This window comes from Mesoplodon mirus, assembly GCF_964341445.2.
Source record: "Mesoplodon mirus genome assembly, chromosome: 3".
In the NCBI taxonomy this organism is placed as follows: domain Eukaryota; kingdom Metazoa; phylum Chordata; class Mammalia; order Artiodactyla; family Ziphiidae; genus Mesoplodon; species Mesoplodon mirus.
The window spans coordinates 102,055,003-102,082,102 of NC_138978.1; the positions used below are offsets into that span (position 1 = coordinate 102,055,003).

The 27,100-nt window shown below is 39.2% G+C and overlaps 1 protein-coding gene across 1 annotated transcript in view; it reads right to left on the bottom strand.

The window, feature by feature from the left end:
* The window catches only part of SLC25A24 (solute carrier family 25 member 24), a 46,431-nt gene extending 20,551 nt beyond the window's left edge, over positions 1-25,880 (bottom strand). Inside the window, exons 1-5 of the mRNA XM_082613123.1 lie at positions 25,306-25,880; positions 13,048-13,174; positions 8,718-8,805; positions 4,154-4,265; positions 1,816-1,974 (exon numbers count right to left, since the gene is read on the bottom strand). Coding sequence (XP_082469249.1) covers positions 1,816-1,974; positions 4,154-4,265; positions 8,718-8,805; positions 13,048-13,174; positions 25,306-25,488 — 669 coding nt within the window. The 5' untranslated portion in view covers positions 25,489-25,880. The remainder of the gene's footprint in view (positions 1-1,815; positions 1,975-4,153; positions 4,266-8,717; positions 8,806-13,047; positions 13,175-25,305) is intronic.
* Positions 25,881-27,100: the final 1,220 nt, after the last annotated feature.

Sequence of the window (27,100 nt, forward strand, 5' to 3'; positions counted from 1 at the left end):
AATCTGGATGTTATGTTTATCAGAGCTATAGAGAATAGAATACACACAGCCTGACACCAAAAATAAAAATTGTAACTTCTACAGCTTATCTCGAAGTTTCATGTACCAACTGCCTAACCCAGTGAATACTGATGAATTACCTGGCTCATACTTCCGACGTGATAGTTGTTTAAATAAACTAGACCTTATGCTTGCCTCTATATAAAACTGATTAAATCTAATAAACCAAAAGTAATTAAAGAAGTCAGCTATTCTTCTGATTGTTTCTGCTTACACAAAATGAGTGACTACTATTAAAAAAAAAAACCAAGAAGGGAGGAAGAGAGAGGCTGAAGACTAAAGGTCAGCCATGAGGGCAGTATATGATCTAGTCACAATAAAAACTCTGGACACCAAAGACTCAGGTGAGCCTCCTTGGTTGGTGTGCAACTCTGTGCATATTGTCACATGCCAATGTCAGGAAATAATATATTCTGACTCTCTGGGGAGAAAACAACAGAAACTCTGCATTTGGTACTTCCCTGGAAGCCCTATGCTCTTCTTTCCTTGACTGATTTTAATGTATATCTTTCACTGTAATAAACCATAACCATGAGTATAAAAGCTTCCAGTGAGTTCTGTGAATTAATGAATCTGAAGGTAGTTTGGGGAAACCCCTGAACTTTCAGGAACTAAAGTCTAAATATATCCATTTTATTTTAAATAAACTTCACAATAAAATATGACAAAGGAAAAGATGAATGCTTATTCAAGCTCTCTCAACGTCAATTTACTATTGTTCCTAAAGAAAAACATACAGCCCAATTCCCTCTTCTTTTTTTTTAAAGCAGTATCTTTACCCCTAAACATGTTTTGAGATGCAGGTACATTCTCAATGGATGCTAGTTTAAAATATTGTCAGAAATCATTTTGTACAGAAATCTAATGGCAAATATAAAAAGTGCTGACCACAGGTATAACAACACAACTTTTAAAAACCTTTTTTAAGCAGCTAGTATATTCTAGCAGGGTGCTCCAGCCTACCAAGCATTTTCACATACCTTACACTATTTAATTCTTACAACCACCCTTGTTAGATATTCCTATTCCCATTCTAGAATGAAGGAAAATGAGGCCTCAGGGGTTTCATGCAGTGTGAGAACCATGAGCTTTAGAGGCAGAAATACTCCATTCCTTGTCTAATTTGTTGTAAAGGAAAAGTTATTTAACTCTCTGAGCCCTGTGTTCCCCACAGATAATATGAGGATAAAATCCTCTCATGCTGGGTTACTAGAAGATTAAATGGGTTACCATAATGAGCACCAAATAAATATTAATCCATTCCTTTCCCTCTTTCTTTTCACTGTGACCAGCCAAGCCTACACTGCTAGTAAATAGGAAAGTCAGCTTATAAACCCAGGTCTTGCCTGCCAACCTCAGCTTTAGAATAATTTTTTAAGTTACATCCTTGTTCCAAGATTCTAGATTTCAGAAAAACCTTCTTTTGAGAAAGAACATAAAATATAAGGAAAATATAAGTAATTTAAAGAGAACCCTACAATAATGGCTAGAGATTTCCTTTTCTAATTAAACATTTGAATAGTCACAGAAAGCCAAGATTAAAAGTTCACCACACACATGTGCCAACAATTTAAGGTTTGGTCAAACACTGATATACTTAACACGGACTGAATTTAGGATTAATAGCAATAAAATTGAGAGATTTCTTTTTAAAGGTATGACTATCACTGCGAAATTTTAAAACTTTTTTCAAAGCACCGTATTTCTCATTGTTTCAGAATATTTTGGACAAACTTAGAAGATCGCAAAGCTCACCTGCATCATGACTTTCAGACGATCCAAAGGGGCAGTGCTTGTTCGAGAGACGGCACCAGCAACACCTCCTGCCAAAAGCTGCCTCCACCACTGCCCCGACTTCTTTTCATCTTCCGTGAATTCATCTGGAATAGTTAAACTATCTCCTATGTCAATACCCTGTTAAAATGGAAGAAAGAGCCCCAGGCTCCATCAATTAAAGGCAGATCATTCCAGAAGGTTTGCTTCTTTGAAAGAAGAATTACATATTATTTTATAATTAAGATCAGCTTCAATCCTTAGAAAGTACTATACTGAACCAATCTGAGCATATAGGCAATTATAAGTAGCCTATTCACGCTAAATGAAGTACAGTATCAGTCCGCAAGAAATGAAAATTAACAGTAATTACAAATTTACAAAACCAACAATTACAACATTTTTCTTAATAGATTCAGAATAACTTTTCTCTTCTAGGCCTAAGTCAGAATGAAAGAGCAGCATTTGATCAGAGGTAGTGAATCCTTAGCTACAGAAAGAAAATAATTTGTCAGTTCTTCAAAGATACACACTTTATCTCAAAATTATATCCACATTATACTTTATAACATGATATGTGCTCTAAATATGTAAATAAAAATTAAATTAAAACTGTAATTTGAGTACCCCTAAACTCATTTCCTATATAGATTGTCTGTAAATATTTTTATAAATCTGACTTGTCATTTAAAACATGCAACAGATTCTATATAAAATTTAGCTTACAGAGAGGTATTGTTTAAAATGATCTACCTTCCAATCTTCTCTAAATATTACTATAGGTTACAAACATAGCTTGACAGAAACAAAATTCTATAGTAGTATTTTTACAACTTTATTATCTAAATGATTCTAATGTAAAAGATTTTATAGGTAAGAGTGTCAGGGTAAGGAGCTTTGCTATAGTAGTAACCCTCTATTTCTTCATTTTACTATCAATAAAATGGATACATGATTGTAGCCTCAACTATTACTATCTCCAAAGATACAATAAGAATTTGATTATGTAAATATGATTTTACATAAGTATAAAATTTATCAAGGCAACTGAACTACAAATATAGTATTATTTTATACTCATAGTTGAAAAGGCATTAGTCACCAATAATTCTACAATGCTCTAGGTAAGTTTAGGCATTGTTACTAGTAACAATGTGAACCCCAGGCTTCATTTAGTGCATATAAAATGTACTGAAATCCAGGAATACGTATAGAAGTCAAGCCCATTAGAAAAATAAAAATTCCCTCAAAGAGTTCCCATTGTTTTCAGGAACAGATTGCAGAATGAAATGAATTTCATTTACCCCAGGATATTTCAGTAGGATATTAATGAAATTTAATTAAAATTTGAAAGTTTAGAAGAATACAGATGGATAGGTGTGCAATACTAAGCAGATGAGCCAAAGATTTTTTTTTTTTTTTTGTGGTATGTGGGCCTCTCACTGCCGTGGCCTTTCCCATTGCGGAGCACAGGCTCCGGACACGCAGGTTCAGTGGCCATGGCCCACAGGCCCAGCCACTCCGCGGCATGTGGGACCTCCCAGACCGGGGCACGAACCCGTGTCCCCTGCATCAACAGGCAGACTCTCAACCACTGTGCCACCAGGGATGCCCGAGCCAAAGATTTTTTAACCTTCCATGACTATTATTATAGGTGCCTTAAGCCAGAGATAAATGTAGGTGGTTGACTGAACAAGCAAGTTTCAGAAGGGATCTTTGGTCATTATCAACCACGAGGTACTGAGATTATTTAGGCAATATATTATCTATACAAGTAAAAGCCCCGGGACTTCTCTGGTGGCACAGTGGTTAAGAATCCTCCCGCCAATGCAGGGGACATGGGTTTGATCCCTGGTCTGCGAAGATCCCACATGCAGCGGAGCAACTAAGCCCGTGCACCACAACTACTGAGCCTGTGCTCTAGAGCCCACAAGCCACAACTACTGAGCCCATGTGCCACAACTACTGAAGCCCACGTGCCTGGAGCCCATGCTCCACAACGAGAGAAGCCACTGCAATGAGAAGCCCACGCACCTCAACAAAGAGTAGCCCCCGCTCGCTGCAACTAGAGAAAGCCCACCCACAGCAACGAAGACCCAACGCAGCCAAAAATAAATAAAATTAAATTAATTAATTTTTTAAAAAAAGCTTTATTATACTCCGAGTATACACCTAACAGACTACGTAGAACTCTACAAGTTAAAGAGCTATTGAGATGGGTACCATGGCCCATAAGTGTTATAGAGTGCTCTTGGATGATAACCATACTAATTGCTTACAGCTCCAAATAAGTATAAATTAATACATAAAGCATACTCACAGTAGAATGTTTCCAGAAACGGATAATTTCCTCAATGTCTGTAACAGGGTTAAATAAGAAGTAGTCTCTCCATTCATTCCAGTCCACTGTCATCGTCCCATCAGCATCGATGCTGAAAATAAAAAGAAGCTAATTAAAGAACAAAATAAAATGTGTAAATAAAACTAACATTATTGGCCATGTTGCAGAACAACAACTTTCTCTTCCAACTTAATATTCTTAAAAGGTTTTTGGAAATGGCAACAAGCATTTGATGATCTGTTTTAATCGTTTAGATAAAAATAGACCCCCAAATTACAGGTCTCACTAAAGGCTACTTTTGGTGCTCTGTCAAACTCCAAGTCAATGAGCTATCAAACACTAATGCTGGAAGATAAAATTGGGGGGTAGCAATGAATGAATTTATGATCCATTTTTTCTCACACTGGCTCAAAAAGATAGTTCTTAATGTTCTATTGTAACATTTGGATGTGACTTCAGAATATACTCAAAATACACTATCAATTTCCTTCTCCAATTTTCTCTAAGCTAAGAAAATTACCAATGATTGTAAAAAATAAAATCAAACTTGGTGATTGGCCTTCTGAGTCTTAAGAAATCCTGGTACCTTATCTTCAACATTTAAAATTAACATATTGTAGCCTTGGATATTTTTCATTAACTTTTTGCTTATTGTAGTAGGTTCTTGGCAATAATGTCATTTGTACCTGTTTATTTTCCTAAAAGCAACTTTAAACTGCCCAGGATTTTGATAGTTTTGTTCACTACTGTAGACCCAGCATCTAAAGTGGGCAGTACAAAGAAAGTGCTCATTTATTTATTGAATTAATGAATATATCTGAAAAAAAAGTTTTGGTGTCTCCTCTGAATTTTATATTTATTCTATGACTTGTGCGAAAGTGATGCATAAAGATGGCAGTCAGATAAAATGCTATTTTCAGATATTTATGATTATATTTTCCAGTGCCACTTTTAACTTTGATTGCATACATGAAATTACACTTAAACTTTCAATTGTCCCAGCACACAGGTGTTAACATTCCATATTTGCATAAGAGTCCTAGTTACTACTGATGTTTATGACACTATTCTTCTGGATTAAAATATTTAGAGCTCTATTTTTTTTTTTTTTTTTTGCAGTACGCAGCCCTCTCACTGTTGTGGCCTCTCCCATTGCGGAGCACAGGCTCCGGACGCGCAGGCTCAGCGGCCATGGCTCACGGGCCCAGCCGCGGTGGGATCTTCCCGGACCAGGGCACAAACCCATGTCCCCTGCATCGGCAGGCGGACTCTCAACCACTGCGCCACCAGGGAAGCCCTATAGCTCTATATTTTAATCACTATTTTCTATTTTAATGCAACTGTTTATTGTCTGACCCTACCCCTCAACCCCCCCCCCACGCATGCAAGCATCCTCCACAAGGCAAGGATTTTTTATTTTATTCACTGATATGACCAAAGTGTCTAGAACAGTGCCTGGCGCAGAGCAAATATTTGTTGAATGAATAAATGAATTACAAACTCTGCAGCTTAAAGCCACAGAACACTTAGTGCTGACAAACTTCTTAAATAAGATAGTCTCACTGTGGGTTTAAATTGCGTTTCTCTTCAACTTACTAACGAAGTTGAGCATCTCATCATATTCATCTGCTATTCATGTTTTTTCCCTTGTGAAATGCTTGTTCATATATTTTGCCCATTTTTCTAATGGGTTGTGTCTTTTTCTTAAATATGTATAGTTCTTTATATAGTTGATTTAATCCTTCAAGTTATAAATTAGCAAGTACCTTCTCTTTGTCTTTTCATTTTATTTATAGTGTCCATGAATAGATGCTCTTAATTATAATACAGCTGAATTTATCAATCTTTTCATATATGGTTACTGACTTCTGTATTTTTTTTAAATAAATTCTTCCCTATACTGAGATACAGACATTTGCTTCTTTTCCCTCTAAAGGTACTGCAGTGTAACTTTCACATTTAGTTTGATTTTTTAAAATTGAAGTAAGGTTGACTTACAATATTATGTTAGTTTCAGATGTACAGCAAAGTGACTCAGTTATATGTATAATTTTTTCAGATTATTTTCCATTATAGGTTATTACAAGATATTGAATATACTTCCCTGTGCTATACAGTAAATCCTTGTTGCTTATCTATTTTATGTATAGTAGTTTGTATCTGTTAATCCTATACTCCTAATTTATCCTTCCTACCCTCCCTTTCCCTTTTGGTAACCATAAGTTTGTTTTCTATGTCTGTGATTTCTGTGCATGGCGTGAGGCAGGTACCCAACTGTATTTCCGTCTGCATGGATAACCAGGTGCAGCAGAACCATTTATTGCATAGTCTCTCCTTTTCCCAGGGATTTGCAAAGCTACTTCTCTCATGTGACAAATCCCAAATATGGATGGGTCTGTTTCTGGGATGGTATGTTCCACTTGTCAACTTGTCTATCTGTGTGGCAATACCACTAAGTCTTAATTATAGCTTATAACAACTCTTTGATATCTGATAGGGCAGGCCCCCAGCTCCTTAGGGTCCTCCGAGAATGTCTTGGTTATTCTTGGGCCTGTATGGTTTCATTTTTCTCTAGAAATGTTTCATAGCCCAAATGCTGGGGAAAAGAGAACAACTGAGAGGGTGGTTCAGGATTGGGGGAAAGTAAGTAGGAGTGGTGGAAGGAATCGATCAAGAGGAGATTGACGGACTGGTGGAAATGAAGGGGCCAGAGATCTGTAAGTCAAAATGCAAGTACCATAGGAGCAAGACAGTGTAGAATCTGGAGGAAGAAGGGTCAAAAGGTAGGATACAGGTTTTTAAGACTTCAGATGAGGAGTGGCTTCAAGTTATGATACAATCCTGAGAGGGAGTGGGCTGCTGAAGCAAAATGGAATAAAAGTCTCAGGTGTGTTGAGGAAGGCAGGAAACACTGACGCTATAAAGAGGAGTCACCAGCATGAATACTGAAGTTTCCTAGGACTTAAAGAGAAAATGACTATTTGACAAGTGCCAAGGTCCTCAATAAATGTGGAGAGGGAACTAGAGATAAGAAAATTAGAGGAAAGAGGGGTGGAGATGAAAGCCTAAATGGAAAATGGATTTTACTTGAGAGCGGAAGATAAAGATAAATGAAACACACATGTTTGGGAGCAACTGCTTACCTATTTCAGCTACTCCCCACCCATATCTTCTACTGAAAAAGTAGAACTAGGAGGCTTTATTTCAACCAACTGATTCCTATTCTCATACTCTGATGACTCAGCCTCAGCTGTTTCAATCAGCACCTTTCAGACTTCTCTCCCATGAATTCAGTTTTGAGTATACTAAGAGACAGTGAAATGGCAGAAATGAAGCTGACATTTGGAGATATTATGAGTCACACTGACGGCCGAGCACTCAAGGGAAGGTCTGTGATTTCCACTACTGAAAACACAATCAGATTCTGCCTTTTAAAACACTGTGAGATAATAGAAAATATATAATTTGGTCTCTGTTCCCTATTCCTGGCAAGAGCCCCTAAAGCCCTTGTAATTTCCTAAGTGATAAGAGCACTAGGGCATCTTTTGTTCTAATGAGGCAACTCTGGGTGGGCTCCTGGATGGCTCCTGGATGAGGGCTGGTCACCAGAAAAACCAAGCCATGATTAGAAGCTTGGAATTTTCAGCCCCCTTCCCACCCCCATCCCACCCCAATTCTCCAGAGGGGGAGAGGGACTGAAAATGGAGTTAATAATTGAGCATGCCTACATGAAGAAGCCTCCATAAAAATCTCAATAGCATGGGATTTAGGGAGCTTCTGGTTAGCAAACACATCCATACACTGGCAGAGTGAAACACCTAACTCCACAAAGACACCTGTGCTCAGGACCCTCCCAGGCCTCTCCTTACGTATCTTTTTGTCTGCCTGTTCATCTGTATCCTTTATAATATCCTGTAATAAACTGGTAAGCATAAGTAAATGTTTCCCTGAGTTCTGTGAGCTCCTCTAGCAAGTAACTGAACCCAAGGGGGAGAACGTCACGGGAACCTCTGATGTATAGTCAAGTCAGGCAGATGTGGGTAATCTGGGTACCTACTACTTGAGATTGGCATCTGAAGTGGAGAGCAGTCTTGTGAAACTGAGTCCTTAACCTTTGGGATCTGACACTACCTCCAGGTAGACAATGTTAGAACTGAGTTACATTGTAGGACACCCAGCTAGTGTCAGCTAGAATTGCTTGTTGTGGGGAAAAACCCCCACATATTCAGTGACCAGAAGTTTCAGAAGTGAAGTGTTTTGTGTGAGTGGTAAAGGAGTCATGTAAAAGGGAAAACAGAGCTTCTTCTACTGCACCAGCCCTGGAGGCCTTGAAAGAGTCTTCCCATTCCTACACTTTAGGTATACGTGTACACACAAAATGAAAAGCGAGAAAAAGGGGAGAAAGATATTGAAAGCACATAGTGAGGAATGGTAAGGTACAAGGATTTGTTCTAAGCCACACTTACAAAGGCAGATCTCTAATACAGGATACTAAAAGTAAAAAAAAAAACCAAAAAAAACTGTCAATAGAGGAAGAGCTTACCTTTGAAGAATCAACTCTGCTTGTTGTTTAGAAATAGTTAGACCTAGTATCTGGAGAGACTGGACAATTTCAGAAGCCTCAATTTTTCCTTTAAAAAATAAAATTAAAAAAAATTAAAATAAAAATAATTAAAATAAAAATTATAAACTCAGAACTGATAAGGACCTTAGAAATCATGAATTTCAAATCCCTCACTTTATAAGGGAGAGCCTTGAACTGATTAAGGTAAAATTGTGAATTTAATCTTTAATCATTAGAGAAATACAAATCAAAACTACAATGAGATATCATCTCACACCAGTCAGAATGGCCATCATCAAAAAATCTAGAAACAATAAATGCTGGAGAGGGTATGGAAAAAAGAGAACACTCTTACACTGCTGGTGGGAATGTGAATTGGTACAGCCACTATGGAGAACAGTATGGAGGTTCCTTAAAAAACTAAAAATAGAACTACCATATGACCCAGCAATCCCACTACTGGGCATATACCCTGACAAAACCATAATTCAAAAAGAGTCATGTACCAAAATGTTCATAGCAGCCCTATTTACAATAGTCCGGAGATGGAAACAACCTAAGTGTCCATCATCAGATGAATGGATAAAGAAGATGTGGCACATATATACAATGGAATATTACTCAGCCATAAAAAGAAACGAAACTGAGCTATTTGTCATGAGGTGGATAGACCTAGAGTCTGTCATACAGAGTGAAGTAAGTCAGAAAGAGACAGACTAATACCGTATGCTAACACATATATATGGAACTTAAGAAGAAAAAAAAAATGTCATGAAGAACCTAGGGGTAAGACAGGAATAAAGACACAGACCTACTAGAGAATGGACTTGAGGATATGGGGAGGGGGAAGGGTAAGCTGTGACAAAGCGAAAGAGAGGCATGGACATATATACACTACCAAACGTAAGGTAGATAGCTAGTGGCAAGCAGCCGCATAGCACAGGGAGATCAGCTCGGTGCTTTGTGACCGCCTGGAGGGGTGGGATAGGGAGGGTGGGAGGGAGACGCAAGAGGGAGGGGATATGGGAACATATGTATATGTATAACTGATTCATTTTGTTATAAAGCAGAAACTAACACACCATTGTTAAGCAATTATACTCTAATAAAGATGTAAAAAAATAAATAAAAACTAAAAAAATTGTGAATTTAGATGAGCTATAGATTTGCTTAAGTACATATTGCAACACCAACTCAAATTTCAACAAATACATTAAACAAATATACACACATTACTTCATTCAAAAATCATAACAGCCTTGTAGGTAAATAATGACATTCCATCTAAAGAAAAGACTGAGAGCTTACATGGCCTTACCAAGAAATGACATTAAGAAGCAGCAGAACTGAGATTCAAATCAAGATACTCTGACTTTGAGGTAAATTCAATTAAGCTAGGATCTATTAATTTTAAAGCATGCATTTCTACATTTTAATAAATGATTAAGCATTTATTATACATAAAGATGTAAGGCACTGAGTTAAAAGAAAGTAGAAAATGACTAAATGAAGCCAAAGAGTCTGGAATATTCTTTTGAGAAATCTGGCAATAAAAATAAAGCGGGATAGTAGGATGATGGAAGTAGGAAAATTATTATTATAAGAGCAATTAGAGCATGTTGTAGAAAGGAGAAGAATCAGAAGAGAAGAAGAAAGAGAAAACATAAGCAATAAATGTAAGATTGCATTTCCCTCAAGCATCCCACAGACCCATGAGGATTCTAAGACTAAGATGCATGGAACAGGTAAACAAACCAAAGGGTCTGATGCCAAACCAGGATTAACAGCAAAGTTCTCCAGGAAAAGGGGAAGACAAAAATTACTGTTAGTGGTGAAAGGAAAGACTCCCTTTAAGGGAAGGACTTTGAAGGAATGACAGGATTTGGAGAGACTTCTCCCAGGGGGAAGAAAAGAGCAGCATGAGAATCTGGACAATGTAAGAGCAGTTGGAGGTGTCACCCTGTTAACGATGAAATTTTTCAAATATCGCTCTGAATAATCTCCTTTATGATTGCACTCTCAAAGAAGTACAGTTGATTCTCATTATTCACTGTAGTTACTTTCTATAAGGTCACCATGAACACAGAACTAAAGAACCGAACCACTGTTCCTAAGGGAAATACAGGGTTAGGCTCCTGTGCCTCTGGTCACAATATTCTCATCAACCAATCAATACAAAACCTTGTTTTCTGTGTGTTTCTGTTTAAAGACACCTTGCTTAATATATATTATTGACTCATAAACATTGAACTCATGGTCAACAGCACTATAACTCATGCCTGAGTGAAGCTTTTCTGACACACGTATTTTCTTCCAAAGGCACATCACAGCCTTCCCACATTTAAGAACACTCGACAGCATTTCAGCACTGTTCTTGGGAGCCATTGCAAATAGTGAAATCACCAATAAAACACAAAAATGCAAAAAACATAGCACCAAGTAGACTGCAGAAGGACTTGTTTACAATAAAAAAGCTAAAACAAGAATGCAGCGCATCGCCTCTTTCTATCTCAGCTTTAGAAATGTGCTCACCAAGAAAATGAAATTTGTGGCTGCTCAGTGTAAATCCATGAATGACTGCAAAAGCACTGTGAGTATTGATCTGGGGGTTATTTATGGAGTTAAATTTTAGCAAGTAGAAAAATTCTCAAATACAGAATTCATGAATAATGAGGATAGACTGTATATGCTTTGCTTTAAGAAAGTCTAATAAACAAAAGTATGAACCTATAATGAAAAAGTGTTTTTAAATACAAAAACAAGATAAACTGAGGGGAAACTGTTTGTATTTACTACAAATTTCATCTTTAACACATTATAAATCAACTATACCTCAATAAAAAATAAAAATATTTCACCTTTAATTATTTCTTCTGGTTCATTTAGAATTTTCTGAAATGGACCATTGATACGTGCATACTGGACGTACTGAACGATCAGCCTCTACTTATCTACTTAGCCTCTACTTATGGTACTGAGGTAGCTTCATCTCCCGCTACTGCCTGCCCTAACACTATATAGACAGTCCCTTCTCTGCAGCTGAACTTTAGAGGGTTCAGGTGGGATGAAAGTTTGTGGGAAGAAATAAATTTGATTGTAAGAATTGAATTTTGCTACAGGGTTGGACTAAGGTAGACTTGAAACATACAATGTAAGGTTTATGGGTGGTAACAAATATTCTAACAGTACTACTTTCCACCACAAACTCAGCTCTTCCTAGCCAAGTCTCAGATTTGAACGATCATCAAAACCGTTCAAAGGGTTTAGTTGTTTCTTGAACTTGCCTTGAGTCTAACTGAAGTTAATGTTCAGTAAAAATCAGGGATCAGCAAACTATAACCCTCTGGCCGAATAAGGCCAGTTGCCTGCTTTTGTAAATAAAGTTTTATTGGAACACAGCCATGCCTACTCATTTACATATTATCTATGACTGTTTCTGCACTGTGACAGCAGAAATGAGTACCTGCAACTGAGATTACACGGCCCACTAAGCTAAAATACTATCTGGACTTTTACCAAAAAAAAAAGTTTGCCTATCCTTGATATGAACCATATTTTCTCTCAGTTTATTTGTTTAACTTGTTTCTTGAATAACAAATCTTGAATGAAATGGCCTTGACCACTCATGCGTGGGGAGGGGTCTGAGGCTGCATTATACATTTTTTAAATAAATGCCCTCTTCCTATCAAAGGTTGCCTCTGGTGATAAGGGTTTGATAGCTCTTCCCTTTCTCTTACGGTGGCCCTTACTTCTTGCTCCACATGACTGGGACTCTAACTCCAAGCTATTAATCTAAATAGAAAAACTATAATCCCAATCAGAAGGTATATATTTAAAGGTCTATCTGCTATTTTCTTTTCTAACTTTCAGAATCAGAGCATCTTCTTTGATCACATGTAATTCTTTCAAAAAAACTATCAAATATAAGATAATCTGAAAGTTGTTTAAATTTTAGAATATATAATACTCATGCTTAGTATGAATAAAAATAACTCTCTTGCCCAGAGAGCAAAAAAACATAATTATTATTTTTAACCCATAGCTTTAAGTCAAATCAGTATAAGGTTCCATAATTAATATTTTACAAAGGCCCTACTCACAATTTATGATTCATTGGGCAAAGCTACATATAACTTTTCTTCACTAAAAACATTCTATACAAAAATCACATTACTAAGAAAAACAAGTATTAACACAAGTAATAATTATCATCTAAAAATAGACTGACTAAATATACATTGTTTTAGACTTTTGGAAGCATGAAATGTGCTTCTTCATAGCTGGTGATAAATAGAAAAGAAAGACACACCATCATTATTTTTGTCCAAACTCTTAAATGCCAATTTCATTTGTTTCTCATGGTCTTTAAGGTACTTCATAAATTCTTCAAAATCCAGCTTTCCGTCTCTGTTGACATCACCAGTAGTAAAAATTTTCTACAAAAAAGAAAAATATTAGAGATATTTTTATATGGGTTAAAAATACTAGATTTTTTTGTACAAACACGTCAAGCAGATTGGCTGTTTTCCTATTAAGACTTGTATTTTATAAATCCCAAGATATAAGACAAAATCTTGACCTAAATTTAAATGTTTAAAAGAGTATTTTTCCCTTTAATTTCCAAAATTAAATAATCTTTTCCTAAAGATGATTCTTATAAAAAGCTGTCATATCAAACTATCTCTATTAAGAAAAATCATTCCTTTTGAGAAAGAAATAATATTATTTCACACAAATATATGTATTAATATATACACACACATAATATATATATACATAATATATATGGATACAATATATAAAATTGATAATACTATATATATAATTATATGAATACAACAATATATAAACGGATACTATATATATACACATATAATACTATATGTATTATACATACACATATGTACATGTATAATACTATATATTATATATACCTATGTACATAATACGTATATACATAACACTATATATGGACACACATACATACACAAGATAAATGTATTACAGTAATCCCAGGTTAGGTTAACATATTTTTTTTTAACTTGTAATTTACCACAGTAACAGAATAAAAAAGAAAAGTCATGTGGTTACCTTAATAAATGCGGAAAAACATTTGATGGATTAAATATCATTTGTGACTAAAAACTCTGAGCAAACTAGGAATGGTGCTTCCTCAAACTAATAAAGGGTATCTACAAAGAATTCTAGCCTTTTTTGTTTAAACTAGTATGACTAGGATTCTCTTATCTGCAACCTAAATGCCATCAATTATTACTTACAGTTTTAAAAGCAAATACATTTGTAGTGTCACTGAAAAATAATTATTGCTATTTAATTACTTTTACAAATTAGATTGAGGATGATTTTCATCTGGAAATTATTTTCTGATTACTCAACACATACACTGAGATTTGTATAATCCAAGAGAAAATGTCACAGCGTTCTGGGGCCCCACTTACGTACTGAAGTTTCATTTAAGAAGTTTATATTTTGGTCAATGAAAGTAACAGTGAACAACTATCCTTTTAGAAATTACAAGTTAAAGGACATCTCTAACGCTATCTTTGAACAGCCTGATTTTTTTATCCATATTTCATTAGCCTTTGTTACGGTAAATAAAGATTCCCAGAGTTACAACTGTCTAATGACTCTGACTTTTTTTTTTTTTTTTTTTTTGCGGTACGCGGGCCTCTCACTGTTGTGGCCTCTCCCGTTGCGGAGCACAGGCTCCAGACGTGCAGGCCCAGCGGCCATGGCTCACAGGCCCAGCCGCTCCGCGGCATGTGGGATTTTCCCGGACCGGGGCACGAACCCGTGTCCCCTGCATCGGCAGGCAGACTCTCAACCACTGCGCCACCAGGGAAGCCCTAACGACTCTGACTTTTGAGCTTTCTTGACTATTCCTCTGTGGAAATAAAGACCAGTCAAAGGAGAAAAGGAAAGGCTGTTTATTCTGAGATTACTATAGCAAGGAAGTCAACCACTGTCACTTGTATTTTGGCTCAAAGGCAGGAAGAAGAGTGGGAAAGCTTTATAGTAGGAAAAAAAGGAGTTTTGGGGTGCGCCCTGATTGGAGACTGTTGGCCTGGGAAAACTGTAGGCGGGCTAAAGCAAAAGTGGGGCATCCTGTGTGATTGGTTAGGGGGGCACATTTGGCTCTTTCTGGTTGGTCCTAAGTTGGAAGCAGGGACAAAAATTGGGGAAAATGTCAGTTATCAATTAATTTCTGGCCATCTGGGGCTGATGGTTACACAAGTTATTGTTTAGCTTCCTGGACTGTCACTAGAGATAGCATTCTGGCTTCCAGTAAGTCTGATTTACAGCGGGTTGGCTTCCTGGATTGTTTATTATAGACAAGGGGTAGTTTTCTGGGTAGGTCTTAGGTCAAAGTTCAATTTTTTTTAAATTGAAATATAGTTGACATACAGTATTAAGTTAGTTTCAGGTGTACTACATAGTGATTTGACATTTGCACACATTATGAAATTCAAAGTTCAATTTTAAATATGGTCTAACAACTGTCTATTTGCATATTCAGTCTCTCACCTTTCACAGCAAAAAACCAAACCAAATCAAACATCATTCAAAAAATCTGTTATCAGAATAAAAAGTTGTATCTTTTCTTTCTTAGCAGTATGTAAGTACCATTTCTATATTTAAAAAATCAATTGAATTCTCAATCTATATAAATAAACTTCTACTACAGAAGCTGGAGACATGGGGAAGAAAACTCACATTAAAACTTTCTAGAGGGCTTCCCTGGTGGCGCAGTGATTGAGAGTCCGCCTGCCGATGCAAGGGACATGGGTTCGTGCCCCGGTCTGGGAAGATCCCACATGCCGCAGAGCGGCTAGGCCCGTGAGCCATGGCCGCTGAGCCTGTGCGTCTAGAGCCTGTGCTCCACAACGGGAGAGGCCACAACAGTGAGAGGCCCGCGTACCGCAAAAAAAAAAAAAAAAAAAAAAAAATTCCTAGAGATGTCACCATCACCTGAGGAAAAGCCACATCAGTTTCCCTGAAATATAAGGTTTTATGCGGCTGGTGCAGAGACTCCCAGAGTTTTGATATGTGAGACATCATCAGTCATAAAAAGCCTTTATATGGCTCACACCACCTCTTACCAAAAACAAAAGACAAATATGCAAAAAAATTTGTTTTGATAAAGAAGAAATATGTTTTAAAGGGTTAAACTTGTTTATGGCATAATCCTGAATTTCTTATGAAAGGTTAGTTTGTATCAAATAAACAAATATCAATACAAGTCACATGTGAAAATCTAAGTACAAGAGTAGGTTTAAAAAAGCATGGAGGACATTTAGGTTTAAAAGGAAAAACACAATTTAAAAATCCAAGTAAACTTTACAGAGATAATATTTTGGACTGGTCTGGTCCATGGACAACATCCAGTCCAGGCCTCTGGTGTTACAAATGAGGAAACCAGGATACAGTGCTTGGCATATAGAATGTGCTCAAAATACAACTGATCAATGACTAAGTGAATGATCAAAATAAAGACTCCCAAAGTTCACATGGCTAATAGGAAGAGTTTTACCAAATCTTAACATGACAGAACTCATTTGACAGTTTTCTGAGCATGAAGTGCCAATTATCTTAAATGAATTTGCCAGTCTTTAACTCTCATGGCTCTCCATCTATTGGGTTAAACATCCAAAGAGCAAAGATCATTGGAAAGTAATAATTATACTCAATAATAACTTCTGAACAGAAGATAACTTGGAAATACACTGATAGAAATATGCATTAGGCACTGCATACTGAGAAGGATCCTCTCATCTAGGTTGCTGGGGAAAAGATTTGCAAAGGAAACAATGCCCAAGCTCATTCTTCCGAAGTCTGATGATAAAGGCACCTTATGAGGAAACATTAGCATGGGAGAAACCCCAAGAGTACAAGCCACTCAGACTGATTGCCCTCCTTCCAAGAACAGAAACCAAAATACACTATTAGAGAATTTCCAACTACCACACAACTCCCAAAACACACAGTGATTATGCCAGTTCCCCAAAGTGGGAAGAGAGCATCTTTGGCCTAAATGCACATCTAGGCTACTAATAACAGATGAGTACACTGAACAAGGTGACTCCAAAAACAAGGTTTCAGCCAACATCTTGACAGCAATTTGAATTTAGAAGTGTTATTAAAGCCAGGGAGAAAATTGAGAAAAATGCCTGAGAGGAGTATTAGTAACGTTGTTATTCTTCATACAGTAACGTTGGTAATAGACCTGAAAACTATAGTGGGGCCCAGCATCAAGCTTGGGAACGTGTAAATTTGGCTTTACCCTTCTCTGCCCAAGGCCCCTCCAGAATTCTCAGACCCAACATCTCTCCGACCACAGCCCCACTGAAGCCCACCTTCCTTTCATCCTTTCATCCTGAATGACCCCTATATCCTGCAGGCCTTCCTGAAGTTCAAGGATGTCCAGGGTCCCATCTTCATTATGGTCTAGGTACGAAAACAGTTCTTCATAGAAGGTGTCCACCTGGGGTGTCTCTGGCAGCAGAAGTGCTTCGGGTGGTCCACACTGTGACCCCCGTTAGTCTCTCCGAGGTGGAAGTGAGAGGGAGGATGATGATCTCTGCCCACCACAGGCCGAGTTGGAAAAGACCTAAGGTAGCAGCCGCCTCTCTGCTACCAAAGCCAAAGCCCCTGGGCCAGGTACAGAACGGAAAGGGGACGGTTCATCGCCACAGCTCCAGAGCAGAAGCACGAGATGCGCTGGGAGCCTCGGAGCGGTTGGTGCTTGAGGCCAGGCCTGGAGTGTGAGGCCATGGAGTTCTGGCCTCACTCCCAGATCAGCCAATCAGACTCCCTGTTTCCCACCTCACTCCAGGAAGAGCCTTTTCTCCAGAAGCTTCCTGAGAGACCTCCGCACAGGTCTTTCTCTAAAGGTAGAACTTCTTTTTAGAGAAAAGTGGGTAGGGGAGTTTTGAGACATGGACTATGAGGCCATAATGACTGGTGGTGTTGGTCCAACATTTTTTTTTTAAGTTGTCTGGTCACACCTAAGACTTCTTCTTCTAAGGTTAAGGCACTTGGGAATTATTGTAATGAAGCTTGGGACCAGAATGAAAATCTGATTATGTGGGCCTTTCCTTCTGTGATCCTCTCCCCCAGTTCCTTATCTTCACTCAGTATCTGCAGTGGCTCCAGAGCAAGGCTGCTGAACAGAAGGAGTCCCATCTCCATCTACACAGATTGTGGCAGCACACTTGGGAGGATAATCTCAAAATGGGCAGAAGTTAAGTCAACTGGGGTCCAGGAGATACTCATAAACAACGTTTATGGCATCTTCTTAATCGCCACTTTCCGTAACCACTGAGAGCTCTGGCTTCCCTGTACACATACCTGTGGTCCCTCATCTGGCGCCACTGGAAGTGTGGAAGTGTAGCTTCACAGTCAAAATTCCACTTTTTACATAAGTTACTTATAAAAATATGGAGTACTCTTTAAAAACTTGAATGTTAAAATTCAGATGGAGTAACAAGAACTCTCATGCTGGTGGGAATGCAAAATGGTACACTTTAGAAGACAGTTTGGCAATTTCTTACAAAACTAAACACACTTTTACCATATAATCCAGCAATCATGCTCCTTGGTATCTACCCAAAGGAGCTGAAAATGTATGTCCACGTGAAAATCTAAACACAAATGTTTGTAGCAGCTTTATTCATAATTGCCAAAATTGGAATCAACCAAGATGTAGGTGAACGGGTAAGTAAACTGTGGTACATCCAGACAATGGACCATTATTCAGTGCTAGAAAGAAAAAAGCTATCAAGCCATGAAAAGACATGGAGAAATCTTAAGTGCATATTACTAAGTGAAAGAAGCCAATCTGAAAAGGTTACATACTGTATGATTCTAGCAATATCATATTCCGGAAAAGGCAAAACTACAGAGACATTAAAAAGATCAGTGGTTGCCAGACGGTTGGAGAAATGGGTGGAAGGATGAATAGGCAGAGCAGAGAGGATTTTTAGTGCAGTGAAAAATACCCTGTATGATTCTGTAAAGATGGATACACATCATCATACATTTGTCCAAACCGATAGAATATACAACACCTAAGGTAAACTATGGACTTGGGGTGATATGTCAATGTAGGTTCATCAACTGTAACAAATGTTACCACTCGGTGTCAGATGTTGATCAAGGGGGAGGCTATGCATGCGTGGGGGCAGGTGAGATATGGGAAATCTCTAGACCTTCCTCTTAATTTTGCTGTGAACATAAAACTGCTCCCCCAAAATAAATTTTTTTTAATTCATAAAGATAATCTAATCAAGCCATTATCTGTCAGTTTTTGCTCTATTTACTCATCATGTCAAGTACCGAAAACACAAAGAGGACCATCCCATGTCCTTGAACTACCCACGGGTTTGCCAGGAAGAGATTATGCCATGGTTAGTCATAAGTACTACTGCAAGCTTCGCAATAAACGTTTCTCCCCAGAGCTGTTGAGCAGTGACAAACATCTAATGTTGTTTCACAAGATGTGCTGTGGCCCAATCAACAAGGAATTCTCCAACAAAAGAGAATTTTACAGTCCACAGGGAATGATCCTTCCCTGGGCATTGCAGAGAATGCAAGTAGTCACAAAGAGTCATAGAAGACAGACATCCAGGAAGGCGCAAGAATCTAAAGACCAAGTAGAAAAGATAGAAGTCACAGCCAGACTTCTGAATAAAGAAAACAGACTAACAGCATTTTATACAACTGATAGAATAGAGCAAAACATAGACTTGATCATCTCATCATTTTATTGCCTTAACTCTAAATCCAGATTTTTTTTTTTTTGGTTCTATACTATTCTGAAGTCTTCCAAGCCTAAATTGAACCAAAATAAGCATACTTCCAGCTAAAACTGCTGACTCTTCATCATCAGTTTATTTTTCTGATTTCCATTTCAGTAAATTAAAATTCAGATTATTTCTTCTGCTCTTTGATGTTCTGAAATTTTTTTCCTCAGAGTACCTCAAATGACATCCAAACATTGGGATTGCTTTTTAAAAATGTTCTAACGTGGTCTTTGATGAAAAACAAGGAGGAGGAGGAGGGGTAGGCAAAGAGGGAGGAGGGAGGAAACGATGGAAAATACTCCAAAAAGCAGACAGAATTACTAGATTCTTGTGGGAAAATTAGTAATAACTACTGTATCTCCTTGTCCCTCATACTACCTTCTACTCTCAATTCCTGAGTCATAGGAGAACTTAATGTGAATTTTATCTCTCCTAAAACACTAATTTCATAATGAGGAGATTTGGAAACACATAGAAAAGCAGGGTCACTCATATCAGAAGAAACCAGAGTGAGTTCGTCTCTAGCTAGTTCTTAATTTTGTCTCAGGACTTGCCTTGATGTCTTTTCCCTTCCATGTATACTTTTGGAACACTTAGTAGTTATTGTATTCCTTATTATGTTCCACATTCTTTCCATTTAAGGCCTAAAGGAACTTAAACAGAAATCTGCTCTCTTCTACATGCTAAATTCGTTACAAAAGCTTGGCAACGTGGAGATGAGATCAAGTCAGACGGAAATTTATAGAGATTTCACTTTAGGTTGAGTATTTGTTTTAGATGCAAATTATCTTGAAACCTTCTCTTGAAGAATCACCCCATAGTTCTCATTTCTAGATACTCAAGTGGGTAATCTCCCCAATCCTTGACATTATACAAACCCTTGACCTATGCCTCTGAAATTCTCCCCCATAAAGACTGACCATGTAACCCTAATTCCAAGTATGTGATTGGCTACTGTCACTCAGGCTCCCCTCCACACCCTCTCTTCCTCCTGTTTTTGCACAACCACCAGAGTGATCTTCCTAAGTCATAAGTCTGTCTGTGTCCCCTCTTGCTTAAAATCTCCCAAGTGCTCCCATCACTCAAATGATAAAAGTCCAAACCACCTGGCAGGTCCTCAATGCCTTTCATGATCTGGCCCTTGCCTGGCCCTGACATGACACTATTCCTCAAGAAGGCCAACTGGTCACTCGGTGGAAAGTCAGTTATATTGGGTGCCTCCTGTGGTGTAAGGGGCACTGGGTCTTCCTCAAAGGAAGGTAGGGGCTTCCCTTTCCTGTCCACAAAGGTTCAGATAGCACCACTATCTGGGGGCTTGTGGAATGCCTGATCCACAGGCATGAAATCCCTACAGAACACAGCATCTGACCAGGGAATCCCTTCATAGTGTAAGAGGTGTGGACATGGGCCCAAGACCACTGGATCCACTGGCCATTTCACACCCCACACCATCGGGAAGCAGCCAACCTCACAGAATGCTGGAATGTCCTACTGAAAGCACAGCCGAAGAACCACCTAGGAGACGATATTTGGCAAAAATGGGTTGCCACCCTTCGGGATGCCGTTATATTCACTAAATCAGAGACCTACCATGTAGCTCTGTGCCCCCAAAAGGAAGAATACACTTACTATCACTCCCAATGACCCAATGGGGACTTTTTGCTTCCCGTCCCCACAACTCTGGGTTCTGCGGGGCTAGCTTCTGGTCCCCAAGCAGGATAGATATACTCTTGTCAGGGAACACAATGAGGGTCCCATTGAATTACAAGCTATAGCTTCCACCTGGACATTTGTAACTCCTTGTGTCCAGGGACCAACAGGCAAGAAAAGAAGTCACCCTCTTAGTAGGTGTAAATTGGCCCCAATCAGCAGGAAGCAGGGCTGCTTCTACACCACCGAAACAGAGAGGAATACTTACGGAACTCAGATGATCCATGTGGACTCCAGGGATGCCCAGTTATAACTGTGAATGGGCACATGCAGCAACATTGGCCTGAGAAGCTCAGACACTGCAGAAAGGAGAGTTTGGGTCACACCACCAGGTAAGTCACAAAGACCTGCAGAGAGTCTAGCTGAATGTGAGTGGAATTTAAAATAGACAGTCAAGAAGGGAAATCATGAGTACCAGTTGTGACCAAGTGAAGCAATGGGGACGGTAGTTTGTCCCACTGTCCTCCCTGAGGAAGAGAGGCTGAGAACAATAAGGGAGCACTTCCCAAACCTATGCTGAGAAGCACATCTGTGGGTGCCATGGAGTGGCCTGTGGAGGCCAGGTCAGATCGCTCTAAAGGCGAACACTCCTGTTTCCTCTCCCTTACCCTTCTTTTGCACACCCAATCCCATCTTGGTTTCTGCTCCTAGGAGAACCAGAAATGACGCAGTTAGCACCAGCAGTAGCCCAAGACAAGAGATGAGAACATGGGATTTGGGAACTGGCTCATTCACTGCCCAGCAGGCAAAGAGCCCTGAGTGGAACATGGGGCAAGGATGATGCCTTGTACAAGGTGGGAGCCCAAAGCTGAAGATTTCCCAGCGGTGACCTGGAAAAACAACCTGTTTGAGGGGAACACCCTGGCTAGTACAATGACTCAGGCATTTGTAAAATATGGGGGGAACCATGTTATAAGGGTAGGCAAGAAAGCATAATGATGAAAGGAGCAATTCACCAGGAAGCTAAAACGATGCTAAATTTGAATACACCAGCAGTATAGTCCATTATATAGTCTGTTTTTAAAATAAAAGGGAAAATCAAGAGAATTATAAAGGAAAGTTAGCAAATGTACAATCATAGAGGAAATTTTGACACCCCTTTTTCAAAAGTGATGGTAGTAACAGTTTTAGATAATTTAAAGGCTAATTGATTGCTTATTAGGTACCATGAATTATTCTAAATACTTTACATATTTTACTTCATCTATTCTTCACAATAACCCTATGAGATAAGTACTCATGTTACTCTGTCACAGATGAGGAAACTGAAGCTAAAAAGATATTTTTAATGGCCCAAAGTTAACTAGTAAGTAGCAGAACCAAGATCTAAACCCAGGTGGTTTGACTAGATATTTCTTATTTTCTTACAAGCTCATCTATGTATGTAAAAAGATGTTTATCTGTAAAAACTATAGAATCAATAAAAAGATCAGTGGTCGGGGGTGTGGGAATGAATAGGCAGAGCACAGAGGACTTTTAGGGCAGTAATAATACTCTATATGATATTATAATAATGGATACATGTCATTATACATTTGTCCAAACCCATAGAACATACAACACCAAGAGTTAACCCTAAGGTAAACTATGGACTTAAAGTGATAATGAGGTGTCAATGTAGGTTCACCTTTGGTAAAAAAATGTACCATTCTGATGAGTGATGTTGACAATGGGGGAGGCTATGTACGTGATGTTTAGAGGCAGAGGGTGTATGAGAAATCTCTGTACCTTCCCCTCAATTTTGTTGTAAACAAAAAACTGCTCTAAAAAATAGTCTTTTATATATTTATCTTATTTTAACCAACATTTCTAGGTATCTAGCAACAGGAGAATTTTTGGTTTTCTTGTCCTACATATGCTGGAATTAAAAGCACTAACAACTGCTTTACAGTTAATTTTTTTTTCTTTTAATTATTTCAAATGATCTACTGTCTTGTTTAGGGTATTTCAAATCACAGCCTTAAATCTTTTTGTACCACTGTGCTTAGATCACTGAGACAATGACCCTCATCTTCAAGATGTTTGGTCTTAGTGGAGGGCACAGTCAATAAATAAAAATAGTACCTTTTGAAAATTATAGCAGTAGTGATATAGGAGCCAAAGATCTACAAATAGTAGGGTGAGACCAACTCTCCTATAGAGGGTGATCCAGAAAAGCTCATCACAGAGGAGGTGATATTTATTTAAAAAAAAAAAACTCTATTTTTTCCTAATCATAAAAATAATAATGTATGATCATTTAAAAAAACTGAAATACAAAAATTGTGAAAAAGTAACAAGGTAATTTAACTCCTACCATCCACAAGTAATCATTATTAACCTTTAACTGAAGAATATACCCATCAAAAAAGAGTGCTGGGAACAGTTAATAATATCTGGCATGAGCACAGAGTGATACTATGTATATGTATATGTATGTAGGTATAAAATATATTTTATGTATATGTATAGAATACATATATTGTGTGTGTGACAGATATACGCCATCCTTTTCTATATGTTTGCATACACACAGTTTTATACAACTTATTTTATAATTTGTTCTTATATAAATTTTGGAAAATTAAAGACATTTTTTATTCCTGAGTTCCTCTCTCTTTTTATTAATCAGTCTTGCCAGAGATTTGTCTATTTTGTTCATATTTTCAAAGAACCAACCAAAAAAGCATATAGTTGTAAATTTAAAGCACACATTTAAATAATTCATGGGTCAAAGATGAAATCATATTGGAAATTAGAAAATACTTAGAACTAAGTTACAACAAAAGTACAAACTTATGGGATGCAACTAAAGAAGTGATTAAAGTGATATTGTGGCTCAAAATTAATAAATCAAGCAATTATTAATAACTCAAGAAATTAGAAAAGGGACAAATGAGTAAACCCAAAGGAAGTAAAAGGAAATAAACAAAAGTTAATGGAAGAAAATTTTAAAAACGGAGACAATCTTCAAAAAGTACCAAAAGTTGGTTCTTTCAGTGTATGAAGAAAAAGGACAAAGGTTGAAGGGGAAAAAAAAAAGATTGGCAAGAAAAAAAGATTTGGCAAGATTGAAGAGGAAGCAGGGGTGGCGGGGAGATATCAGGAATAAAACAGAGAACATAACTACAGATACAGTCAGAACTTTTAAAAAATCACAGGTGAATATAAATATTATGAGCCTTGGACAGAAAGGGCAGTTTCCTAAAAGTTGTAACTTACTAAATCTGACTCAAGAAGAAATAGTAACCTGAAGAGGCCTGTAACTACTAAAGACATTGAATGAGTAGCTTAAAATATAACTACTATAAAACAGTTTTTGGCTCTTATAGATTAATCACTTTCCCTCTTGGGATAGGGAATGCCAAAGTGTCCTCCTACGTTTCAGTAGGGTTGGAGAGGTTCTAAATATCTCTGCTGATAGGGGCTGCACTTCAGGGACACAATAAAAATGACTCAGAGAAGCTGAAATTGCTCATACGATGGGCCAACCCTTCAGATCAACTTATGTACTTAGGGCATTAAGAATGTCTTAAACAATGGAATGTCGCCTCTCCTCCTCAACGGGAGGTTGGGGGAAACATACCACTGGTTTTCAAACAGTTTTGAAACAGTAGACAAACTAGCTGGTGTAAGAAAGCAGCTTCGAAGAGATACAAAATGTGAGACTTTTTACAGAACTTGGGGCCCACTGAAGTGTGAGAGCTAAAAAAAAAAAAAAAAAAAAAAACCAAAAGTGGCTAAATTTTTGCATAGGCTTAAAAAGGCCTGGATGTATTCAGACCAAAAGTACTGGGGACAGGATTTTAAATTCTTAGAGTGAGTCAGAGGGTCCACTGCACTAATTTTTCTGAAAAAGTACCGGTAGCCTTTCAGATCCTGACGCGCATCCGTTCCGGGTTACCTGGCCCCATTTCCGAGCTTCTGAACCCACTCGCGGGCTGGAAGCCACAGTTCCAGCTACTTCCTGCAGAGCCGCAGGCAGCCGCCCTCCGTCCTGGCAGCGCCCGGAGTCCCCGCAGCCTTCCCGGCCCTCGGGCCCCGCAGCGACCCACCTCCTCGGCGTCCTGGCCCAGGGGGATGCCCAGGCTCTTGAGCCCCTCCTGCAGCTCGCAGATGTCCACTACGCCGTCCTCGTTGCGGTCCAGCTTGCGGAAGAGGGTCTCGTAGCGCGTCGGCGGCTCCGCGTCCTGGCAGGCCGCCGCGGGCAGCACGACGCCCCGCAGCCAGCGCAGCATGGTCCCCGAGGCGCGGGCCGGCCCAGCCGAGGGAGGTCACGGGGGCCGAGGGCTGCTCGGGCGCGAGGCCTGGCTGTAAGGGGACCGCGGCGCACAAGCTGAAAAGAGCCAAGTCTCCACCCGAGCTCGGCTCGGTGCACGGGGAGTGGCCGCTCCCGCTGCTGCCTGGGGAGGAGCTCGCCCGGCGCCGGCCTCCCCGAGAGGCGCGGGGGACGGGCCAGACGCTGCCTGGAGCGGGCAGGAAGTGAAAGGGCTGCAGGGTGCGGCCCGGGAGGGGCTGTGGGACCTGGTGGGTGAGCTCTGCGGCGTCCCTAGTGGAGCTGTCAGGGGTGCGGCCCGAGGAGCCAGTCCCGGGAGGTTGTGGGATTCTGCATCAGCGTATTAAAGGTGGAGCGGGGGACGGAGGTGGGGGGGTGGGTGCTGTGAACTGGAGGACTGAGGGAGCAGCTGGAAGCTCAGGTTACTTAACTTCAAGCTCCCTTCCCTTCGGGCTTGGAACCCTGGCGAACTGCCCAGAAACAGTCCTCTCTGCAGGGACACTGGGCCTTCTCGGGCTTTGTCTCGCACAGATCTCGCACTTTTTCGTGCAACTCCACGGACACTACACATCTCTGGGACTGTTTTCTTTTCTTTTTTTTTTTAACAGCTTTATTGGAGTATAATTGCTTTACAATGGTGTGTTATTTTCTGCTTTATAACAAAGTGAATCAGTTTTACATATACACATGTTCCCATATCTCTTCCCTCTTGCGTCTCCTTCCCTCCCACCCTCCCTATTCCCACCCCTCTAGGTGGTCACAAAGCACCGAGCTGATCTCCCGGTGCTATATGGCTGCTTCCCACTAGCTATCTATTTTACGTTTGGTAGTGTGTATATGTGGGACTGTTTTCTATTCACAAAAAATGAGAGAGTTGGGTGGCTGCTCACCTGGGATGGGAATTAAGCTTTAAGAAGCAGAGGAGTTAAATCTGAAAGCAATTAAGAAACAAAAAGGAACACTTAAAACTAATACGGTATCATATAATTATAGCTCCACAAAACTGGGCACGGGGTTGGGGGGCACTCAAGGGTCTTTTGCAGAAACTGTCAACATCCATCCAGGTGGGCGGCAGTAAAAAGAGGGATTACTTTGCTCTACAGCTTAGTTAGTGTGATCTGCCCCGATAAATCTAAGGGAGCATCTGCCATCAGCACTTATTAGGAAAACCTCAGGCCCCTCCCTCTCAAGACGGATGCAGTTACAAGGCTTGGGGTTTACTGCCCAGGAAAGACAGAACTTCTTACTGCATAACATGGGATAAGCAAAGAACAGTGGATCTCCAAAGAAAATACCAGACAGGGTCCTAATCCTTCAGCTGTGTAAACGTGGAGATGTGGCATAACCTCCCTGGGTAGCCTCTCTCCTCAGTAAAATGAGAGTATGAATATCTGCCTCATAACAACAAGGTTGTATATTGTATGTGAAAGATCTTAACACTCTCAAGTGCCAATCAGATGAGACATTAATTGTAATAATTCTCTGTTCATCCACAGCTGCTTATAGAAACTATCACAGTGTTCCTGTTACCTGCAGGAGATACAGATCTGTATTTCTACTATAAATAAGGATCT